This window comes from Patella vulgata, chromosome 6 (genome assembly GCF_932274485.2).
Source record: "Patella vulgata chromosome 6, xgPatVulg1.2, whole genome shotgun sequence".
Classification (NCBI taxonomy): Eukaryota; Metazoa; Mollusca; class Gastropoda; family Patellidae; genus Patella; species Patella vulgata.
Window position 1 is genome coordinate 26,946,540 of NC_065884.2, and position 20,000 is coordinate 26,966,539.

General features: G+C 32.5%; 1 protein-coding gene and 5 non-coding genes across 6 annotated transcripts; 5 read left to right on the forward strand and 1 right to left on the reverse strand.

Annotated features, from left to right (window-relative positions):
- The first annotated feature begins 6,335 nt into the window (after positions 1-6,335).
- On the forward strand, positions 6,336-6,408 carry Trnav-aac (transfer RNA valine (anticodon AAC)). The gene has a single exon. It is a non-coding gene; the product is annotated as a tRNA-Val (tRNA).
- Positions 6,409-13,633: 7,225 nt separating this feature from the next.
- Positions 13,634-13,706, forward strand: Trnav-aac (transfer RNA valine (anticodon AAC)). The gene has a single exon. It is a non-coding gene; the product is annotated as a tRNA-Val (tRNA).
- Positions 13,707-13,798: 92 nt separating this feature from the next.
- Positions 13,799-13,871, forward strand: Trnaa-agc (transfer RNA alanine (anticodon AGC)). The gene has a single exon. It is a non-coding gene; the product is annotated as a tRNA-Ala (tRNA).
- Positions 13,872-14,078: 207 nt separating this feature from the next.
- Trnaq-uug (transfer RNA glutamine (anticodon UUG)) lies at positions 14,079-14,150 on the forward strand. The gene has a single exon. It is a non-coding gene; the product is annotated as a tRNA-Gln (tRNA).
- Positions 14,151-14,220: 70 nt separating this feature from the next.
- On the forward strand, positions 14,221-14,293 carry Trnar-ucu (transfer RNA arginine (anticodon UCU)). Its single transcript has one exon. It is a non-coding gene; the product is annotated as a tRNA-Arg (tRNA).
- Positions 14,294-15,111: 818 nt separating this feature from the next.
- LOC130013192 (uncharacterized) lies at positions 15,112-17,401 on the reverse strand. Its single transcript, XM_056101911.1, has 2 exons — positions 16,874-17,401; positions 15,112-16,150 (listed from the first exon to the last, which is right to left on the reverse strand). Exons 1-2 carry the CDS (start codon positions 17,379-17,381, stop codon positions 15,387-15,389), a joined length of 1,272 nt encoding a protein of 423 aa, XP_055957886.1. The 5' UTR covers positions 17,382-17,401; the 3' UTR covers positions 15,112-15,386.
- Positions 17,402-20,000: the final 2,599 nt, after the last annotated feature.

A 20,000-nucleotide genomic window follows, 5' to 3' on the forward strand; every position in this document is an offset into this window, starting at 1 on the left:
ATCCTGTCAACGAATTAGTCAGTGACAATAAAAACAGTGAATTTTTTGACAACAAGCATATAGATATTGAAACAACAGAAAGATATGAGGCTGAAGGTAATAATAAAGAAGATGAGTGGCGTTTGGCTAAGTCAACCTTTGACTACAATAAAACCCTACGAAAGAACTATTTAAAAAATTACATCAGTAGTAAACCAGCTTCAAATTTACGCCTTGAACAACTAGCGAGGAGAAGAGAGTCTAGATATAATCTCTACCATGACCAACAGTCTGAAAATGCACAAAAACGCCCACCATCAGTTTCCAGTCAAGATTTATTTATACAGCACAGAGGGGAAGTAAAATCAACAACGGGTTTAACTCGCGAGAGACGGATCTGATTTTCAACTATAACGGTACTTTAAATATAATTTCCCGTCTATCTTTATATTATATAATTTCTATTAAAGTAATTTCTGTTAATTGTAATGGTCTACGAGATCAAAGAAAACTCCAGAACATAACCTTATGCTGGGACAACGAATTTATTTTAAAAATTATTAAACTATGGTACCGTCTAGTGCACAAGAATAATCTTATTAATAGTCGTAGAGGTGCTGAAACTCTACCTAAAAATATCCTCATAAACTCTACTATTTCTGAATGTATTGTGCTTTTAAACTACATTAATATGTATGTATATGTCAATAAATGTAAAAATATTATTCTCGTTGATGAGAATCAAGTATTCGATCATTATTTATGGGACAACTTTATAATTTCCTGCACTTTTAACAATAAAGCACGTTGTAGAAACTATAACGGTAATAGTCACGTGACTACATACCGACTGATTGTTTATGTTTTGACAACACCGCGAGGCTATGCTTATACAGCTTCCGTCTTGTCGTTTAAAGTGACCCAATATCCACCGCAAACTACATGTCAGATTATGTACAGAGTGCAGTATCTCTTTTATTTATATACAAATCTAATCAATTACAGACTATTATACCACTGTGATAGAGTAATGATTATTATTATATACTTAAGAATATTTACACTAGTAGTTGGTATGATTTTATATTTTCAATTAATGTGCCAAAATAATCTTTATTCATTGTATAAATATTTCTTAGTAGACTATTCCATTATTAAAATATATATTATATGCTTTAAAGATGAAAATGTTATCCTCAAAACGCAAACTCAAACATGCCTAAAATAGCTTCTCTCAATGTAAATGGATTCCGCGATTTGCTCAAAATTAAAAACATTTATGCATATTTGAATAGCTTTAATTATGATATAATCTGTATTCAAGAAACATTCTGGGATGATGAGTTTATAAGTTCTTTTGCCGGTTTATGGGACGGCCCGTGTTTTTTTAATAATTTTCAAGACAATAAAAGACGGGGGGTTGCCATTCTGTTCAAAAACATGTATAAAAATTCCATTACGCAAGAATTTAAAGACAATCAGGGTAGAATAATACGAGTAGATTTTCAATGTGACAATAAAGACATATCAGTATTCTCTATATACGCCCCTAATAATTATAAAGATAGGGGGGAATTCTATAATGTTCTCTCATCTTTTATTGATATAAATCGCATGAATGTTATATGTGGTGATTTTAATGATGTACTAGATCCTAATCTAGACAGGGGTAGAAATATGTATACAAATGTTAGTTCTACCGTAATTTTTAAAACTTTTATACAAGAAAATAATCTGTGTGACATATTTCGTGATAAATATCCAGAAAAGCGTCAATTTACAAGGATACAAACTGTGAACGGGTCATTACGAATGAGTAGGATCGATTATATATTGATTAGTCACCCACTAAAAGCACACACCATGAATATATGGACAACTCATACAAAATTGTCTGATCACAGTTTGGTATCCTTACTCTTTGATTTAAATGAGGTAGACAGGGGTCCTGGTATGTGGATTTTTAACAACACGCTTTTAAACAACATTAACTATGTGGAAACTATTAAAAAAATAATTAATGATAAACTAAACTGTAGTCTGTACAAAGAATATCCTCTAATTTGGTGGGACAACCTTAAATATATTATTAAAAAAGAGTCAGTTTTATTTGCACGTAAAGTAAATCAAAAAGAGAAAAAAGAATTTTGGGATTTGAATAATAAATTAACAATATTATATGAAAAGCAGTCCAAGGGTATATTAGTTGATCAAAATGTAATCCAAGATTTAGAAAGTAAACTATCAGAGTTTGAAACTAAAAAATGTCGAGGAGCCATCTTAAGATCGAAATCCAAAAACGCCTTAGAATCTGATAGATGTACGTCTTACTTTCTAAATCTTGAGAAGAAAAACCAGGAGAATAATGTAATTAAATGTATTTATGATTCAGATAATATTTTAATTGATGATTCTAGTAATGTCTTGTATACATGTGCTGATTATTATAAAGTATTGTACACTGCCGACCCCGAAGCAGACGATACACACGAGCAGACGACGCTGTGTGATCTCGTTGACTGTACACTAAGCCAAGTCAACAGTAGGTCATGTGACCGACCTATTACACTCCACGAAGCGTATATAGCACTTAACGGTATGCAAAAAGGGAAATCCCCCGGTAATGACGGTTTGACAGTAAGTTGGTATTTACACTTCTGGAGTGTAATAGGTCCTATTTACTTGTATATCTTAAATCATATTATTTCTAGTAAATCGCTGTCTCGCTCTATGAGACATGGTGTTATAACTTTATTTTATAAAGGTAAGGGTGATAAAAGAAATCTGAAAAATTATAGACCTATAAATTTATTAAATGTTGATTATAAGATTTACTCTAGAATTTTAGCCTTAAGACTTAGAAGTATTATTAATACAATTATCTCTCCAGATCAGTCATGTATTCCTGGTCGTGATATTTCAGATAATATTGCTTCGATAAGAGATGTTTTAAATTATGTTGAATTTGAAAATATACCATGTTACATTTTAAAACTTGATGCTCTCAAAGCTTTCGATCGAGTTTCACATTCCTATATTTTTACTGTACTAAAACATTTTAATTTTGGTGATAGTTTTATTGATCACGTTAAAATATTATACTCCAATATATACAGTAGTGTTAAAGTAAACGGCCATATATCTCGCCCTTTCCCGGTAACCAGATCTGTCAGACAGGGTTGTCCACTTTCAGCACTTTTGTACGTACTTACAGCAGAACCCCTCAATGCCCTTATAAAATCTAATCCGAGCATAAAAGGAATATGTATACCAAGTTCACCCACCCCATCCCTCCTATACCAGCATGCAGATGATTGCACCCTTACGCTATCAAACACTGATTCTATTATAAAAACCTTTTCACAGATAAAACCATACTGCAAGGCCTCTGGGGCGAAAATCAACGTCGAAAAATCCCAATTATTACCAGCTGGATCTGTTAAAAATGAACATGTTTCACTCCCTGTACAAGTTGAAATTATCTATGAATGCATCGAAATATTAGGTATTTACTTAGGACCAAACTCCAATGCATGTAACCATAAAAACTGGGATACCAAACTAAATAAAATTAAGAGAATTTTAAATATGTGGTCTCAACGGAAACTTACCCTAATGGGAAAATCCTGTGTCATTAATTCATTATGTATGTCCCTATTATGGTATCCCCTAAGGGTCTTGAATATACCTTCTTATATTATTAAAAAAGTTGAAGAATTTATAAAAGATTTTATGTGGTTTAATAAAACACCTCAAGTCAAGAGCTCCACCATTATAGGTTCATATGATCAAGGCGGTCTAAATATACCCAAACTTGTTTTAAGACAAGATGCTTTCAGATTAAATGTTTTAAAGAAATACAATGATAGTACTTTTCATGCTGTATGGAAGCACCTTTTTACTTATTTCCTTAATTCATACCACAACATGAATATAGATATTGAAATTTTCGCATTAAAACCTATTTCAAGTGGATTACTAAATATACCAGACTTCTATAGATCTATTTTAATTGCATGGAATAACATTAATAATAATACAAGGAGACCACCATTAAGTTATAATGACATTTTAAACCAACCATTGTTTGATAACCCCTTTATATTGTATAATAATAAGTCTCTCCATTATGACATATATATTAGCAATAAGATTGTAAAAGTTTCTGATATTTGTTATTGTGTTATACCAGGTTTGCTCCCTTTAATTCATATAATTGATTTATTTACCATTAATAATGATGAGGTTGATATTGTTAAGATTGAAAAATATTATAAAACCATATGTTCATGCCTACCAAATGACTGGCTTGTCATGATTAATAAAGAGAGTCATGTGATTGATAAGCATATTATTCTTCATATACAAACTAATGATGATTATGTACCAATTACAAATTGTACATCTAAGCACTTTTATAATGTTTTAAGAAAGAAATTTTATAAAGAACCCACTAGTATAAATTTTTGGAATCAGCTTAATTACGATATTGATTGGAAAAATGTATGGAAATCCATAGGTTATTACTTAAAAAGCAATGAATGTATAGAAAATGATTTTAAAATAGCCCATAACATTATATATACAAATGAGAAACTCTTCAAGTATAAAACTATTGATAGTCCTCTGTGTTGTCTCTGTTTAAGTGATATAGAGAATATGCAGCATATACTCCTTAATTGTCCCAAAATTTCAGAATTTATTAAGAATCTAAAATCTATATTAATTAATTTCTACCCTGAAGGATTTAGCTCTGTCTATTTTAATAAAATATTGTTGTTTGGTGTCCAATCTATCAAGGGTAATAAAAAGAATAATATTTTAATTCTACTACTATCTTTTGCCAGACTAGCTATAATTAAACGCAGAAATATGTTTCTAAAGACTGATAAAATTGTAAATGTTTTCAAACTTTTTATAACAATGTTACAACATCATTTTCAATACCTATATTTTTATTTAAAAGAACAGAAATTTAATGATTTAATATGTATACCAAATCTTGTATATATAGAAAATAATGAAGTTAAATTATGTATAATCTGATGTATTTACAATCGACTAATTCAGTCCACAAGCCACCTTAATTCGTAGCAGACGAATCTTCACCGTCTGCGCGGAGTATGACCTAGTTGCATAAATACTCAACAGTCTCTTTTATCCAGCTATAATGCTACCGCATAAATCTCTGTAGACTAGTACATCCAGAACTCTTTAAACTACAACAATCAACATGTAATAAAACTGTTTGAAGCATTTTCTCCGTAACTTTCTAATCATATATAACTTTTTATTTGTCTATTTTACCCAATTGTTTTAAAAATATACATGTTATTTGAATTATAAATATAATATCATGATACAAGTTTACTATTATTGTGACCCACTTTACAACCCGTCATCCAGACATAAACACTCAATCTGTGTCAGCATCACAAGCCTTTATTATCCAGTTCAAAGTTACCTATATTCCCCATAGTAAACTTGTTCATCCAGCCCTCCAAAAAATTTAACATGGGAATTTGCTATTGCAAACCTTTTCATCAGAATTTCTTAACAATTATTTAAGTATAAACATTTTTCTTGTCTATAATATCTTTATTATCATTTAAAGTCACCAAATATGTTAATTCCTATCACTTTAAAGACTATATTTTAATTTTAAAGCTTATTTTTCTGTTAGACACTGTGTATCTAACACACAAAAACCTTTATACTAGAAATCATATTGTTAACCTGTTTTTAACAAATTATTTGTAAATCCTTAACTAAATTCATCTCTTTTACTCATAATAGTTTTCATTTATGTTTAAAGTCACCAAATAATGTAATAATTGTAGCATTTAGAATTATAATTAGTAATCGAAAACATATATTGTCATTGATACTAGCCGCACCTAAAACGTTGTAATTATCTATTTCTATAATTGTGTATATGACAGGCATAGATTTTAATTGTACATAATATATTTTATTTATTCTTTTTACTCTTTTATACATACTTGTCTCTCATTCTATACATATTATAAATAACAAAAAATATTTGTTCTTATTGTACACTGTACATTACTGTTACTGTAAATTAGATTTGCCTGTATATACATAACTTAGTATTTTTCACTGTGAATAGATGTAAAGTGAATAGAATGTTATAAAATGTTGTAAATATTATAATGAATATACTTTCTGTGAATAAACATTTTACAAGGAAAAAAAAAAAGCACGAGACTCTTAATCTCGGGGTCGTGGGTTCGAGCCCCACGTTGGGCGGTAATTCTTTTTTTTCGCTTTTCTCGAGGGGATAATATTGAGGCGACTGGTCTCAAATCCAATTTGCCCCAGGATGTACATATCGAGGTTTCGTGGTGTAGTGGTTATCACGTCTGCTTAACACGCAGAAGGTCGCGAGTTCGAGCCTCGCCGAAACCTGATGTTTTTGCCACGTGCAAAATCACAATGCAACAGGATTAAAGGTCGGCCAAGTATCATTCACATGTAAGTTGTTATATTCGCCATATACAATTGTTTCCTTCATGAACATCCCGCCATATATCGAAGACGAAATCATTGTTGAAAAACTTTTATACCACGGTATTGAAATTGAAGGTGAAGTTATTCGTCATTACCACAAAAACTTTAAAAATTGCGAAAATGGAACTCGCCATGTAAAATGTAAATTCCCGCCTTCTATTAAATCTCTCCCCTGGGCAATGAACTTTGAAACGATTGTGGGCATAAAAAGTTTCCGTGTGATACACAATAATCAAACAAAAGTATGTTTCAAATGTTTCGGAGCGGACCATATGATTGCGGAATGTCCTAACATCAAATGTCGACGCTGCTATAAATATGGACATATGGGAACGAATTGCCCTGATTTTACTTGTAAAGAATGCGGAAAAGTGGACACTTTATGTGAATGTGAACATGTAGTTGATTTAAGTGACACGTTCTCAACAGACGATAGTATGACCTTTGACAATGATGACCCCAACGGCGATGTGTCGACGATTAAAACAACAAGAACAAAAGATAGGTCAAGAGATAGTAACACTTCTACGAACAGACAGGCAAATAAAAAACAAAAACTAAACACCAAAACAGAGACAGAAGAAGGGAATGAAACAGTTCTAGATAAGAAAGAGAAAGACATAAGTGACGATGAAGATATTGCGGATGAAAAAGATGAATATAAGAAAGATGATGAAAACAAAGACGCCACTATTGAACCCAGTGAGTCAACACGAAATGAAGGTGAAGCAACGATAGAAACCGATTTTGACATAAAAGATTACTCGATCATCGCTGATGCTGAAACACCCCTGACGACAGAAAACACAAGAGGTTTTTTTAGACGAAATCGACTCATTACTTCTCCGGATCTTAAAACCATTATAAATGTAGTAACAAACAGAACAAGACGGGAAGGAAATACAGATAGCAAAAATATGGATAAAGATAAAGACAAAGATAAAGATAAAGACAAAGGTAAAGACAAAGAGAAAGGCAAAGAGAAAGACATAGAAAATGATAAAGATAAAGACATAGAGACAGGCATACGAAGAGAACGAGAGAAAAACACTAAAGGTTCAAAAAATTAACACTTATACTTACTTATGATATATTTAAATATTATATTTACTATACTATTAAATCAAATAATAATGCCTAAACTTGTAGTATTTAATGTAAATGGCCTTAGGGACCTAACTAAAACGACGAATATATTTACTTACCTAAAACAACTTAATGCTGACATCATATGTTTACAGGAAACGTTTTGGACAGACGAGATCATGGCGGTCGTGCAAAATCTCTGGGACGGTACTATACATTTTAGTAATTATACGAATCAAAGGCGGGGGGTAGCTATCTTAATACAAAATAAATACAAAAGCTGCATTTTAGATGATATAAATGATGAAGATGGTCGCATTATAAGAGTTGATATGATTGTTGATAATGTAAATATATCTGTAATGTCTATATATTGTCCAAATGACTACAGAGAAAGAGTTGATTTTATAAATAATTTAAATAAATATATTGATTATACAAGGGACATTTTATTAACCGGTGATTTTAATGAAGTTTTTAATGCATATTTAGATAGAAGTAAAGGTATGTCAACAATTAAAGTAAGCAGCCTAGCCCTTAATAATTTTGTGCTAAATAATAATTTATGTGATATTTTTAGATTCAAACATCCAGATAAACGTCAGTTTACGAGGAAAATGCTTATTAATAATGAATATAAAATGAGTAGAATAGATCATATTTTAATCAATAGAAGTTTGATACCCAATGTTTTTAATACCTCTATTATACATACTCGATTTTCCGATCACAGTATTGTCTCTTTAAACTTTGATTTATCTAAATGTGAACGTGGACCCGGAGTATATATACTAAATAACACCTTACTGTTTGACACTACATATTGTAAGATAATTAATGAAATAATAGAGAAGGCATGTAATGAGAGTATTCACACTACTGAACCACTTGTTTGGTGGGACAACTTGAAATATAGATTTAAAACCGAATCACAGAGATATTCTAAAAAGATTAGACGTCAAGAAAGGCATGAATTTTTCAATATACAAAATAAACTTCAACGGGAATATACTAGATTGTCGAATACGAAAACTCAAGATTTTACTTATATTTTAGAGTTAGAAAAAGAATTAGAATTATACGAGGTTAAATTATGTAAAGGTGCTATATTACGTAGTAAGGTTCAATCGGCTAATGAGACCGACACAAACTCTGCTTACTTCTTAAAGATTGAAAAACAACGCCAATCCACTAATTGTATTAAAGAATTAATTAATAATGATGGTAATGTTTTAACTGATTCTGTTGATATTTTATATGAATGTGCTTCTTTTTATAAATCCCTTTATAGTAAAGAAGATGACGATGATTGTAATATTGATTATATGTGTAACCTTATATCTAACACTGTCTCAGTGTACGACCGAGAGTATTGTGACAGCGAGGTCACTTTGACCGAACTTACTGACGCTGTTAACTCCATGTCTAACGGCAAGAGCACAGGACTTGATTCTCTTAGTAAAGAATTTTATTGCACGTTCTGGCCTAAACTTGGACCTATATATCTTAATATAATTAACCATATTTATAAAAATAATAATTTATCTAGATCGATGAGAAAAGGCATGTTGACATTAATCTATAAAGATAAAGGCGATAAACGCGATCTACGCAATTTTAGACCAATTTCACTGCTACAAACTGACTTTAAAATCTTATCAAGATGTCTTTCTCGTCGACTTAGGTCGGTTATTGATACAATTATTTCACCCGAACAAACTTGTGCTGTTCCTGGTCGTTCCATATACGATAATATAGCTAGTATAAGAGATGTTATTGATTACGCTGAGTATGAAAATTTAGAAGGGTTTATAGTCAAATTAGATGCCGAAAAAGCGTTTGATCGTGTCTCACACAAATACCTATTTTCTGTTTTAAAACATTTTGGATTTGGTCATGTTTTTATTAAATGGATTCAAATTCTATATAATTCTATTTTAAGCACAGTTAAGTGTAATGGACACCTCTCTCCCTTTTTCCCTGTTACACGTTCTGTTAGACAAGGGTGCCCCCTGTCAGCGATGTTATATGTGATTATTAATGAACCATTGAATATTTTGATTAAACAATCGCCACTGAAAGGTATTCCAATTGGCAGTACAGATATTTCACTACTATTTCAGTATGCAGACGATACGAATTTAACCCTCTCCGATATAAATTCATTAAATTCATTATGTGAGGTTTTAGACCCATTTTGTAAGGCTTCCGGCACTAAATTAAATATCTCCAAATCCGAAGTATTGCCGATTGGAAGATCGATAGACAAATCTTATAAACTGAATATCCCATTTAAATGTATTAAAGACGCAATTGAAATTTTAGGTGTATATGTAGGGCCTAATAAAGCCATGTGTAATGAGCTTAACTGGTCAACGAAGATTGAAAAAATTAAACTGATCTTAAATTTATGGCGTACACGCCACTTAACTTTAGCTGGCAAAGTAATGGTTATACAATCAATGTTACTATCAAAACTATGGTATACCGCCACCGTCGTACCGATACCTGACACGGTTATTCGTGAGGTCAATAAGATGATATGTAACTTCCTTTGGCGAGGCAAGCCACCCCTAATACAGTATAATACAGTGATTGGTAATAAATGGGACGGAGGTCTAGGCCTACCGAGTATAAGTTTAAAGGGTAAAGCCTTAGTATTAAAATGGATGATAAAGTATTTTGATACTACATACACCAGTGTCTGGAAATTACTTATGACATATTTTTTAAAGAATTATGCTAAATTAAATTTAACCCAAGAATTATTTACTCTTTACTATGATTATAAGGACTTAAATAAAATACCAGAATTCTATAAATGTTTATTATTAGCATGGGATGATCTCAATAAAGGCACTAGGCCTGAGCCGATTACTCTTCAGGATATTGTGTGTCAACCTATCTTTAATAATAACTATATTAAGTATAAAGACAGAAAACTTAACTTTGAAATCTTTAAATTGACTAATATCACTAAGATATATGATATTATCTACTATGTAAAGCCTGGATTTATACCTGTTCATTCTGTCATTGATATGATACATAACCATAAACCTGATTATAATGTTAATACAATCATCAGAAATTATGAAGTTATATTATTGAGTATTCCATCGCAATGGACCAAAATTATTAATAATGAATACTATGATGGGTTAGTTAATGTTAAAAACAAGTTTAATATTCTAAGTAATACTGTATTAACTATTGAATTAAATTCTAGATTTTGTTATGCCGAATTAATTAAGAATGTATTTGTACAACCGAAATCCTTAATGTTTTGGGATAGAGTAAATTTAACATGTAATTGGTCTATCATCTGGAAGAATATGTTCGGAAAATACAAAAATCCCAAACAAAGAGAATTAGACTTTAAGATAATGCATAATGTAATTTGGACTAAAGAAAGATTACATAAAATTGGTAAAGTTGACAATAATATTTGTCCTGTGTGTAAATCTGAGTCAGAAAACCTACTTCATTTATTTGTATACTGCTCATGCTTAAAAGGGCTTAAAACTCTAATAAAATCTATTATCGATGATGTAATGCCTACAACTATACCAGAAGACGTTTTCAATAAATGTCTGTTATTTGGACTGCAGTCCAGTGATAAGTCGAACCCTAACGACCTTGTTAACACAACACTGAGTTGTACACGACAGACAATCTTTAGCAGACGAACTATGTTACTCGATAACAATAATATTAAAATAGATATCATAAAACTATTCCATGCTATCTTTAAACATCAGCTGTATTGTATAAGTCAATTCTATGTCAAAGATAAACCAAAATTTTTAAAGAAATATATTTTACCTTCGGTATTGATTAAAATGGAATCTGACGGTAGCATTAAGCTTGATTTTTAAATACATATAAATTGATGTCTTGATGTAATTGATGGCAACGATGTAAACTGTGTTATAATGTCTGTAATGCCATGGTGAGAACTTGTAAACTATAATAGTTTAATATATATGTATGTATGTCATTTTGTATCTCCTAACCTCGTGGATTTCCTCTAGGTCAACCAGTCCATCCCCACTGTCAAAGACCCCACGGTATACAAATAATTAGTGAAATAATATTGAACCATATATTAGTCCCGAAATTCACACTCTATTTTGAATTTACTCGGAATTTAATCATTTAAGTGGAATCTAATCAATAGTCAAAATTGCAAGGGAGATAACTCTTTGTTAATTTTTAGAGTATAATAATTAATGTGTATATTATTTTCAATTGAATCTGTATTTAATCAATCAATTAGAAGTTTAGTCTACTTTTATATCCAAATATTATTCGGGAGACTTTATTACCTCGAAACTTTTAGATATTTCGAACTTCGAGGTTAAGTATTTCCGAACTTAGTCGCTCTTCTGGCCTAAATTGCTATTTAAAAGGTTAGAAACTCAAACGTTCTTATGTAATGTTGCTGAGTTTCGAAGAATTTACCTTGCTGAGAATGCTCAAATTGTTTATCCCGACAAAATGTATATTACTTGTGTGAGCAAAAGATCAATTTACATCAATGTTCGTAAAAATGGTTATCATGGGGGTTTAAGTCTAGATTATATTTGTGTCAAAACAATAGATTTATTGAAACATAAACAGAAAATCAATTTATAGAAATGAAAATGATTAAATGGCAGTATACTCATTCAGTGTCATCGTGAATATCTGTCTTAAATGTAAATATAAACCTTTATCCTTTATATAATATATATTAATATACGTATATATACTGCAATAATTAATGACTTTAAGCTCAAATTAAATAGTTCAAGAAAAAGAAATATATTGTAATGTCAAATTGTAAAGAAAAATTCATATACAGGTTAAGAATCAAACAGTTTCAATAAATATAATCTCCATTGAGAGAACTGCTGTACATTATCTACCTCTAAATAGACTTTAAATCTAAAAGACAAACCTCAGTGTCCTAAAATTTATTATTATATTTAGTGACTAACAAACAAAACAATAAAAGTGTAGGTAAGATAGATGTGTTAAATTATTTATCTTCAGAGAATTCTGCCTTAACAGGTTTACAATAGGCCTTTTCAATGTTAAACTTAAGAGCACTGGATGATCAGAGCTTATATGATTTGCAGTGTTAAAATAAGACTGGAAAGTAAAGGCTTGTATAGCTGACACACATTGAGTGTTTGTAGTATAGGTCAATAACTGGGACTCGTCGCGCAGACGGTAGAAATTTCGTCTGCTAGATTTCAGCTGACTAGCTTTTGTGTAAAATCTTATCGACTCGTAATAGATTTGTAAGTGTTATGACACCATAATTTCATAAACTAATATAAATGATTAGAAAACGACTGAAGTAATTAATATTTAAACTACTATAAATTATAGGCTATACAAACATATGAAATATAAATAAATACTCCCTTTTCTCCCGTAATTGTGGGTGAAAGTAACCATGTATACTTCGTATTCGCATTGACTTAGATACCATTAATGAATATCTAAATAGCCAAAATAAGTTTATCATCACTTGTACATACTATGTAACTTATTGTAATTATATCTTGATTGAAGTTTTAAATGAAATGGCACCAACTTTTAACTTATATTTTAATTAACCTGATATAAATATATATATATGTATGAATTGCTTTATTGATCCATTGTTTTATTGATTTATTATCTCATCAATGTGTCAATGTTTTTGTATGGTAGTTCATAAAGATATATATATATATATATATATATTTTTTTTTTTTAATATAATTCCCAAAATAACATGTACATAAATAAAAATAATGCTTTTAATTAACTAAGAATATTTTGTGATGTGCCATAATTAAGAGGTATATATACATGTAGTAAGATTATATATTTCATGAATAAACATATTTACAAGAAAAAAAAAAAGCACGAGACTCTTAATCTCGGGGTCGTGGGTTCGAGCCCCACGTTGGGCGGTAATTCTTTTTTTTCGCTTTTCTCGAGGGGATAATATTGAGGCGACTGGTCTCAAATCCAATTTGCCCCAGGATGTACATATCGAGGTTTCGTGGTGTAGTGGTTATCACGTCTGCTTAACACGCAGAAGGTCGCGAGTTCGAGCCTCGCCGAAACCTGATGTTTTTGCCACGTGCAAAATCACAATGCAACAGCGAGATGTTGTGGGGCATTGTTAACCAGACGGCTTTCCTAACAATGCTTTACGTATGGGGGTGTAGCTCAAATGGTAGAGCGCTCGCTTAGCATGTGAGAGGTACCGGGATCGATACCCGGCATCTCCAGTTAAAACTTTTTTTTTAAAACCCCCACTGCTTGTTTTTGTTTTTGGCCCCAAATTTCAGCTTATGTAATTAGATATCTCCGAACTAAGGCACAGACCTAACTCCCCTGTCTGATAAGAAAAGGAATATGATGAAATAACAGGGAAAGGACACGTTTTAGATACCTTGCTTCCGAGAATCGTAACAAGGTGCTAGGAAACCATAGGTGGTTCTATGGTGTAATGGTCAGCACTCTGGACTTTGAATCCAGCGATCCGAGTTCGAGTCTCGGTAGAACCTGACTTATTTTGACTCTGAGACGACTTTCCTTTAGTGGGACTACACCCAGATATCTCAGCTGGAAGTGACAGTCCCCGTAGCGCAGCGGATAGCGCGCTGGACTTCTAATCCAGAGGTCGCGGGTTCGAATCCCGCCGGGGATGATTCTGAGGGAACTCACATTTTCGTATCGTTGCTAAAAACCGGAGGCGTGCCATTCACACATAATGTGTTCAAACAGACAGATAAAAATGGTTTGTCTTGCTAGTGCTGTATCCGAAACGGGGTAATTTTCTTGCGGACAAATTCATAATGTGTCCGTCCAATTAAATTTTTTCATAACCCTAATCACAACCCTAATCGCTGTTTTCAAAGAACTGCAAAAGTTTGTCTGGCTCCTATGGGGGTCGAACCCATGACATCCGCGTTATTAGCACGGCGCTCTTTTTTTTTTTTTTTTTTTTTTTTTTAATATAAATTTATTCAGTTAAAATTCATTACATTTATACTGGTAAGGCTTTAAAAAGTTTTCTTTAAAATTAAAATAAATATTTTTAAAAAAATAACTATCACAATTACTATCAAATCATTGTCATAAAATATCACAGTTATCATAGTTTCATTACAAATATCACATGTATCATAGTTTCATTACAAATATCACATTTATCCTAGTTTCATTATAAATACCACAGTTATCATTGTTTCATTACAAATAACACAGTTATCATAGTTTCATACCAAATATCACATTTCTTTAGTTTCATTAAATATATCACATTTATCATAGATCACATTTATCATAGTTTCATTACAAATCACATTTATCATAGATCACATTTATCATAGTTTCATTACAATCACATTTATCATAGATCACAATTATCATAGTTTCATTACAAATCACATTTATGTTAGATCACATTTATCATAGTTTCATTACAAATCACATTTATGTTAGATCACATTTATCATAGTTTTATTACAAACATCACATTTATCATAGATCACATTTATCATAGTTTCATTATAACTATCACAGTTATCATAGTTTCATTATAAATATCACAGTTATCATAGTTTCATTACAAATATCACAGTTATCATAGTTTCCATTACAAATATCACATTTATCCTAGTTTCATTATAAATACCACAGTTATCATTTATCATAGATCACATTTATCATAGTTTCGTTACAAATATCTATCATAATATATCTTGGATTAAACAAACATGTAATGACAAAATCACAGATTATGTAAATTCCAAAGTTACTATTCGGTTATTTATTTTGATAAAACGGTTAAAATTCATATAATTCATAAATGTTTCTAACCCACACTTGTACAAAATTGACTGAAGATGGCACTCAAAGGTGTGAACAAATAATGAAAAAAGATCAACATCTCTTGCCTGAGATATACACATACTTCGGCGTTTTATAATAGAAAGTCTTGCGGTAGAAAATAACAATACAAGAAATAGGCTATACTCAGATCTAGACAGTGGATATCCAAACAACAACCATTCTATAAATTGCTCTGTGGTATACCCTACATTTAACAAAAGAGTTAAAAGAATATCTTCAATTTCATCTAAAAATGTCTTGATAGATGGACATTTACAAAGAACATGAATAATTGTTTCGCTCGCGTTACTTTTACATAATGTACAAAGTGGACTCTCAATAACATGTGCGACGTATTTCCTGCTATTCGTCCAAACAATATTATGGCAAATAGAAAAATCATTATCTATCATTTCCGAACTTTTCAAATTACAGTAAACTGATTTCCACACTTTCGGCCAGTCGGGATTAAAGCCTTGGCTACTAAAATAAACATAAGATGAGGGTTTTACAAAGAGATTATTTCTTAAAATAGAATAGCAATTTTTTGCCGTAAAACTTGATACCAATAAAACATCACCACTTGGCTGTTCCACACCAAAGTTGGTGTACGGTGTAACCGCATGACATTCTGAGGCAATAATTACTTTCCATGAAGAAGGAATGCTTCCTATAATAGAATCGTATGATGTTATAATAACTTGTTTAGATATATCAATAAACAGGTCTTGTACAATTTCAACAATGGCTGACTTAGGAAGAAATCCAACAATCGCACCATAAATTATATCTGATATTTTAACAATGCCCGACATCTGGAAAACATATATTATAAATGAGGACAAATGTAATTCAATATTAGGATTGGAGAACAAAGGTTGATTAACAATAAATTTATAATCAATGGATACTAATCTATTACCACCATTAATGTTATTCCATGCTACTAACATTTCCCTATAAAAAGAGGGTAACTTTACAAGAGACTGTCTATTATATTTTATAAATAATAATTCATTACATAGTGACAAATCGTTATATTTATTGAGAAAGAACTTCATAAAATATTTCCAGGAACAACTTAACTCTTCAATAAAAAATTTGGATAGCCAACAGAGCCGAAAGGAATCCCTTCTGCCATGAATTAAAGGAATGTTTAGACCCCCGTCATCTTTATGCCCGAGTATTGTAGACTCTTTAATCAGAGCCGGCTTCGTGCCCCATAGAAAAGATTTAATGGCATCTCGTATATCCGAGCATGCCCATTCAGGGATGCTTATTATACGAAGCGCATACCAGAGCAGGGAAAGACAAAATGTATTTATGATAACACTTTTCCCGACTAGTGATAATTTTCTACCTTTCCATAAGTTAATAACTTTTTTAAACTTACCAATTTTAGAGTTCCAGTTAAGTGACTCACATTCCAGTTTATTTGGTCCTAGATAAATACCTAGTATTAACATACTACCGTTCAGAATTCTAAGAGGCATGTTTAACATATCAGTAGTACACGAGGCTGAGCCTGCTATCAAAAGTTCTGATTTTTCAACATTAACCTTGGCCCCGGACAAGCTACAGTATACCTCAATGCTCTCGAAGGCCTGATTAACTGATTCAAGGTCATTCAACGTAAGGGTTACATCGTCAGCATGCTGATAAATTACCGATGGTACAGTGGAAAACGGAATCGGGATTCCACGAACATTAGGATGAGACATTATAAGAGAACGAAGGGGTTCAACAGACATTACATATAACAAAGCCGCAATTGGACACCCTTGACGAACTGACCTTGATACCGGGAAAGATAACGAAATATGGCCATTTACCTTTACACAACTTCTAATGTCATTATACAAAATTTTGACAAGTTTAAGAAATTTAGGACCAAAACCCATACATTCAATTACATTAAAGAGGTAAGTATGAGCAACCCTGTCAAAGGCCTTTTGAGAATCAATCTTTAACAGGTACAGAGGAAGATCTTCATCGTCGCAGTAATCTATCACATCCCTGATAGCACATATATTAAAGGCAATGTCTCTACCAGGTATACAGGACGTTTGTGAAGGGGAGATAACCGATGATATGACGTTTTTCAGACGGAGCGCCAAACACCTTGACAAAATTTTATAGTCGACATTAAGAAGACTAATCGGCCTGTAATTCTTGAGATCAGATCGATCCCCTTTGTTTTTGTAGAACACAGATATCATCCCCCTTTTCATACTGGATGACAATTCACCATCTGAAATCACAGAAAGGACCATTTTATGATAAACGTCTCCCAGGAGATCCCAAAGCACCAGGTAAAATTCAACAGTCAATCCATCTATGCCTGGCGATTTATTTTTCGACATACCTTTCAGTGCTTTTAACAGTTCTTCTTTAGTAATGTCCTCTTCACAGAAATCCGCATCTTCAGGAGTTAGTACATCAGGCACGAGACTTGCCACGCGATCCTTATCAACAGTAACGGAGTTGTCGCTGGTATACAATCTGGAATAAAATGACCTGGTTTCCTCAAGAATATCGAAAGTATCACAGGTCAGTGTCCCATTTTGTTTCCTTATTTCATTAATCACATTACATTTTTGTTTTTGTTTCTCTAATTTCAGGAAGTAACTTGTGCAGCGATCCGATTCCAAGGCATCCAATGATTTGGACCGAATAATAGCACCATGACATTCACGTTTTTCATACTCAGAGAGCTCTACTTCCAATTCTGCAAGACGACACTTGTCGTATTCTAGTCCTCTGGAAGCTCTATCATATATAAAGTTCAAATGCTTTTGAATAAACCAATATTGTTCTTTTTGTCGATATCGAACACTAGAAGCATACGCGATGCTTTGTTTTTTAATAGCATATTTAAAGTTGTCCCACCACACAAGTACGTCAGTGTTAAAAAGGGGACATCCAAGTGACTCATTCAAGACTTTTTCAACAACAGTTCTGTAGGCATGATCCGATAGATAAGAATTGTTGAGCACCCAGCTACCAGGTCCCCGATCAACATTACGCAAGTTAATGGAGACGGATACAATGCTATGATCGCTAAGACTTGTATGATATATAAATGAATTAATTAACGCATACTCCAGGTTGGTTGAAGTGAGGATGTAATCAATTCGTGACTGTTTCAGAACAGTTTCAACAACTTGACGTCTCGTAAACACCCTTTTGCTGGGGTGAAAATAACGCCAAACATCAATTAGGTTATTTTGGCTAATAAAGTTATTTAAACGGGACGAAGCAGAACCATAACATGCCAGTGTTTTTGACCTATCACGAAACGGGTCGACAACGTCATTGAAATCACCACAAAGAACATAAGAAGAGTCAGAATCGATTGAGTCACACAAATACCTATAATATTCATTCTGCTCCTTCACACTGTTCGGGGCGTAGCAAGAAACGATATCAAATTCGACCTTATCATATTTAAAAGAACATTTGACAAATCTACCAGCATTATCTGATACCGGAGAAAATGTGTTATCTGTATAAAATTTAGATACCAGAATTGCACATCCACGACGCTTCGAAGTTCCATCACAAGAATGGTAAATGGTACCTTCCCAAAGGTCACTATTTTCATTAATAAAATCGACATCCCAAAATGTTTCTTGGAGACATAATATCCCTACTGATAATGAACTAGCTAACGCAAATAGGCTTTGCATTTTGGAAACACTACGGAGTCCGGCAACATTTATTGATAGAATAAGCATTATAAAAATGGGAAGTTTATTTTTTGATATTCTTTCCATGTTTAACCACACGCTTCTTAACAATACCTTTTACAACTTCAATTTTCGGTTTGACTACTATTCGACGTCTTCTTCGGGTAAATGATTTAGCTGCAGTAGGTGTTATAAAACTAACAATATCAGATTCACCCTTACTCTCTACCCAGTCCGATTCTTCCGCCAGACGGTCGCTAACACCAACAGGATCATCTGCTGAGCTGAACTTCCTCAGCGTTCCGTCACTAACAGATGGCTCGGAAACACCACTTGGGCTTATACAGTTAACAGAACCAACAGATGACATGATTCCGATATCATCATCAGAAAGATTATCTTCAATCCCCGTACCAGGATCACCTTTATTATCCTCCGCAGCGTCATTTCTCATAATCATACCCTCACCATTCAGGTTTTTTCCCTCAACATCATTGTTGACATCATCACTTCCTTCAGTTTCACCAGAAACCGAGGATGACTCCGAGATATTAACAGCAGATCTGTTAGGAACATCAGTTGCGCCTCGGTCCCACTGAGCTTGGGGACGACATCCACACTCCGACGAAGGTAACTTGCAACCTTCACACACAGAAACAGTGCAGTGGCGTTGAATGTGACCAGGCTTTTTACATCGTCGACATACCCTACTAGGACACCCTGCCAGCAGATGTTCATGCGATAGACAATGGAAACAAACCTTCTCTTGGTGGTCATGCCGAATGCTGAAATATTCAACCCCCGTCTCACACTGAAACCCGACCGAGTAGG

Excerpts from the sequence above, each read along its gene's own strand:
- LOC130013192 (XM_056101911.1), bottom strand. The coding sequence starts at position 17,381 with ATGGGTTTTGGTCCTAAATTTCTTAAACTTGTCAAAATTTTGTATAAT. Across the intron at positions 16,151-16,873 it reads TAACTGGAACTCTAAAATTG|GAAGCATTCCTTCTTCATGG; the intron begins GTAAGTTTAAAA and ends ATTCTATTATAG.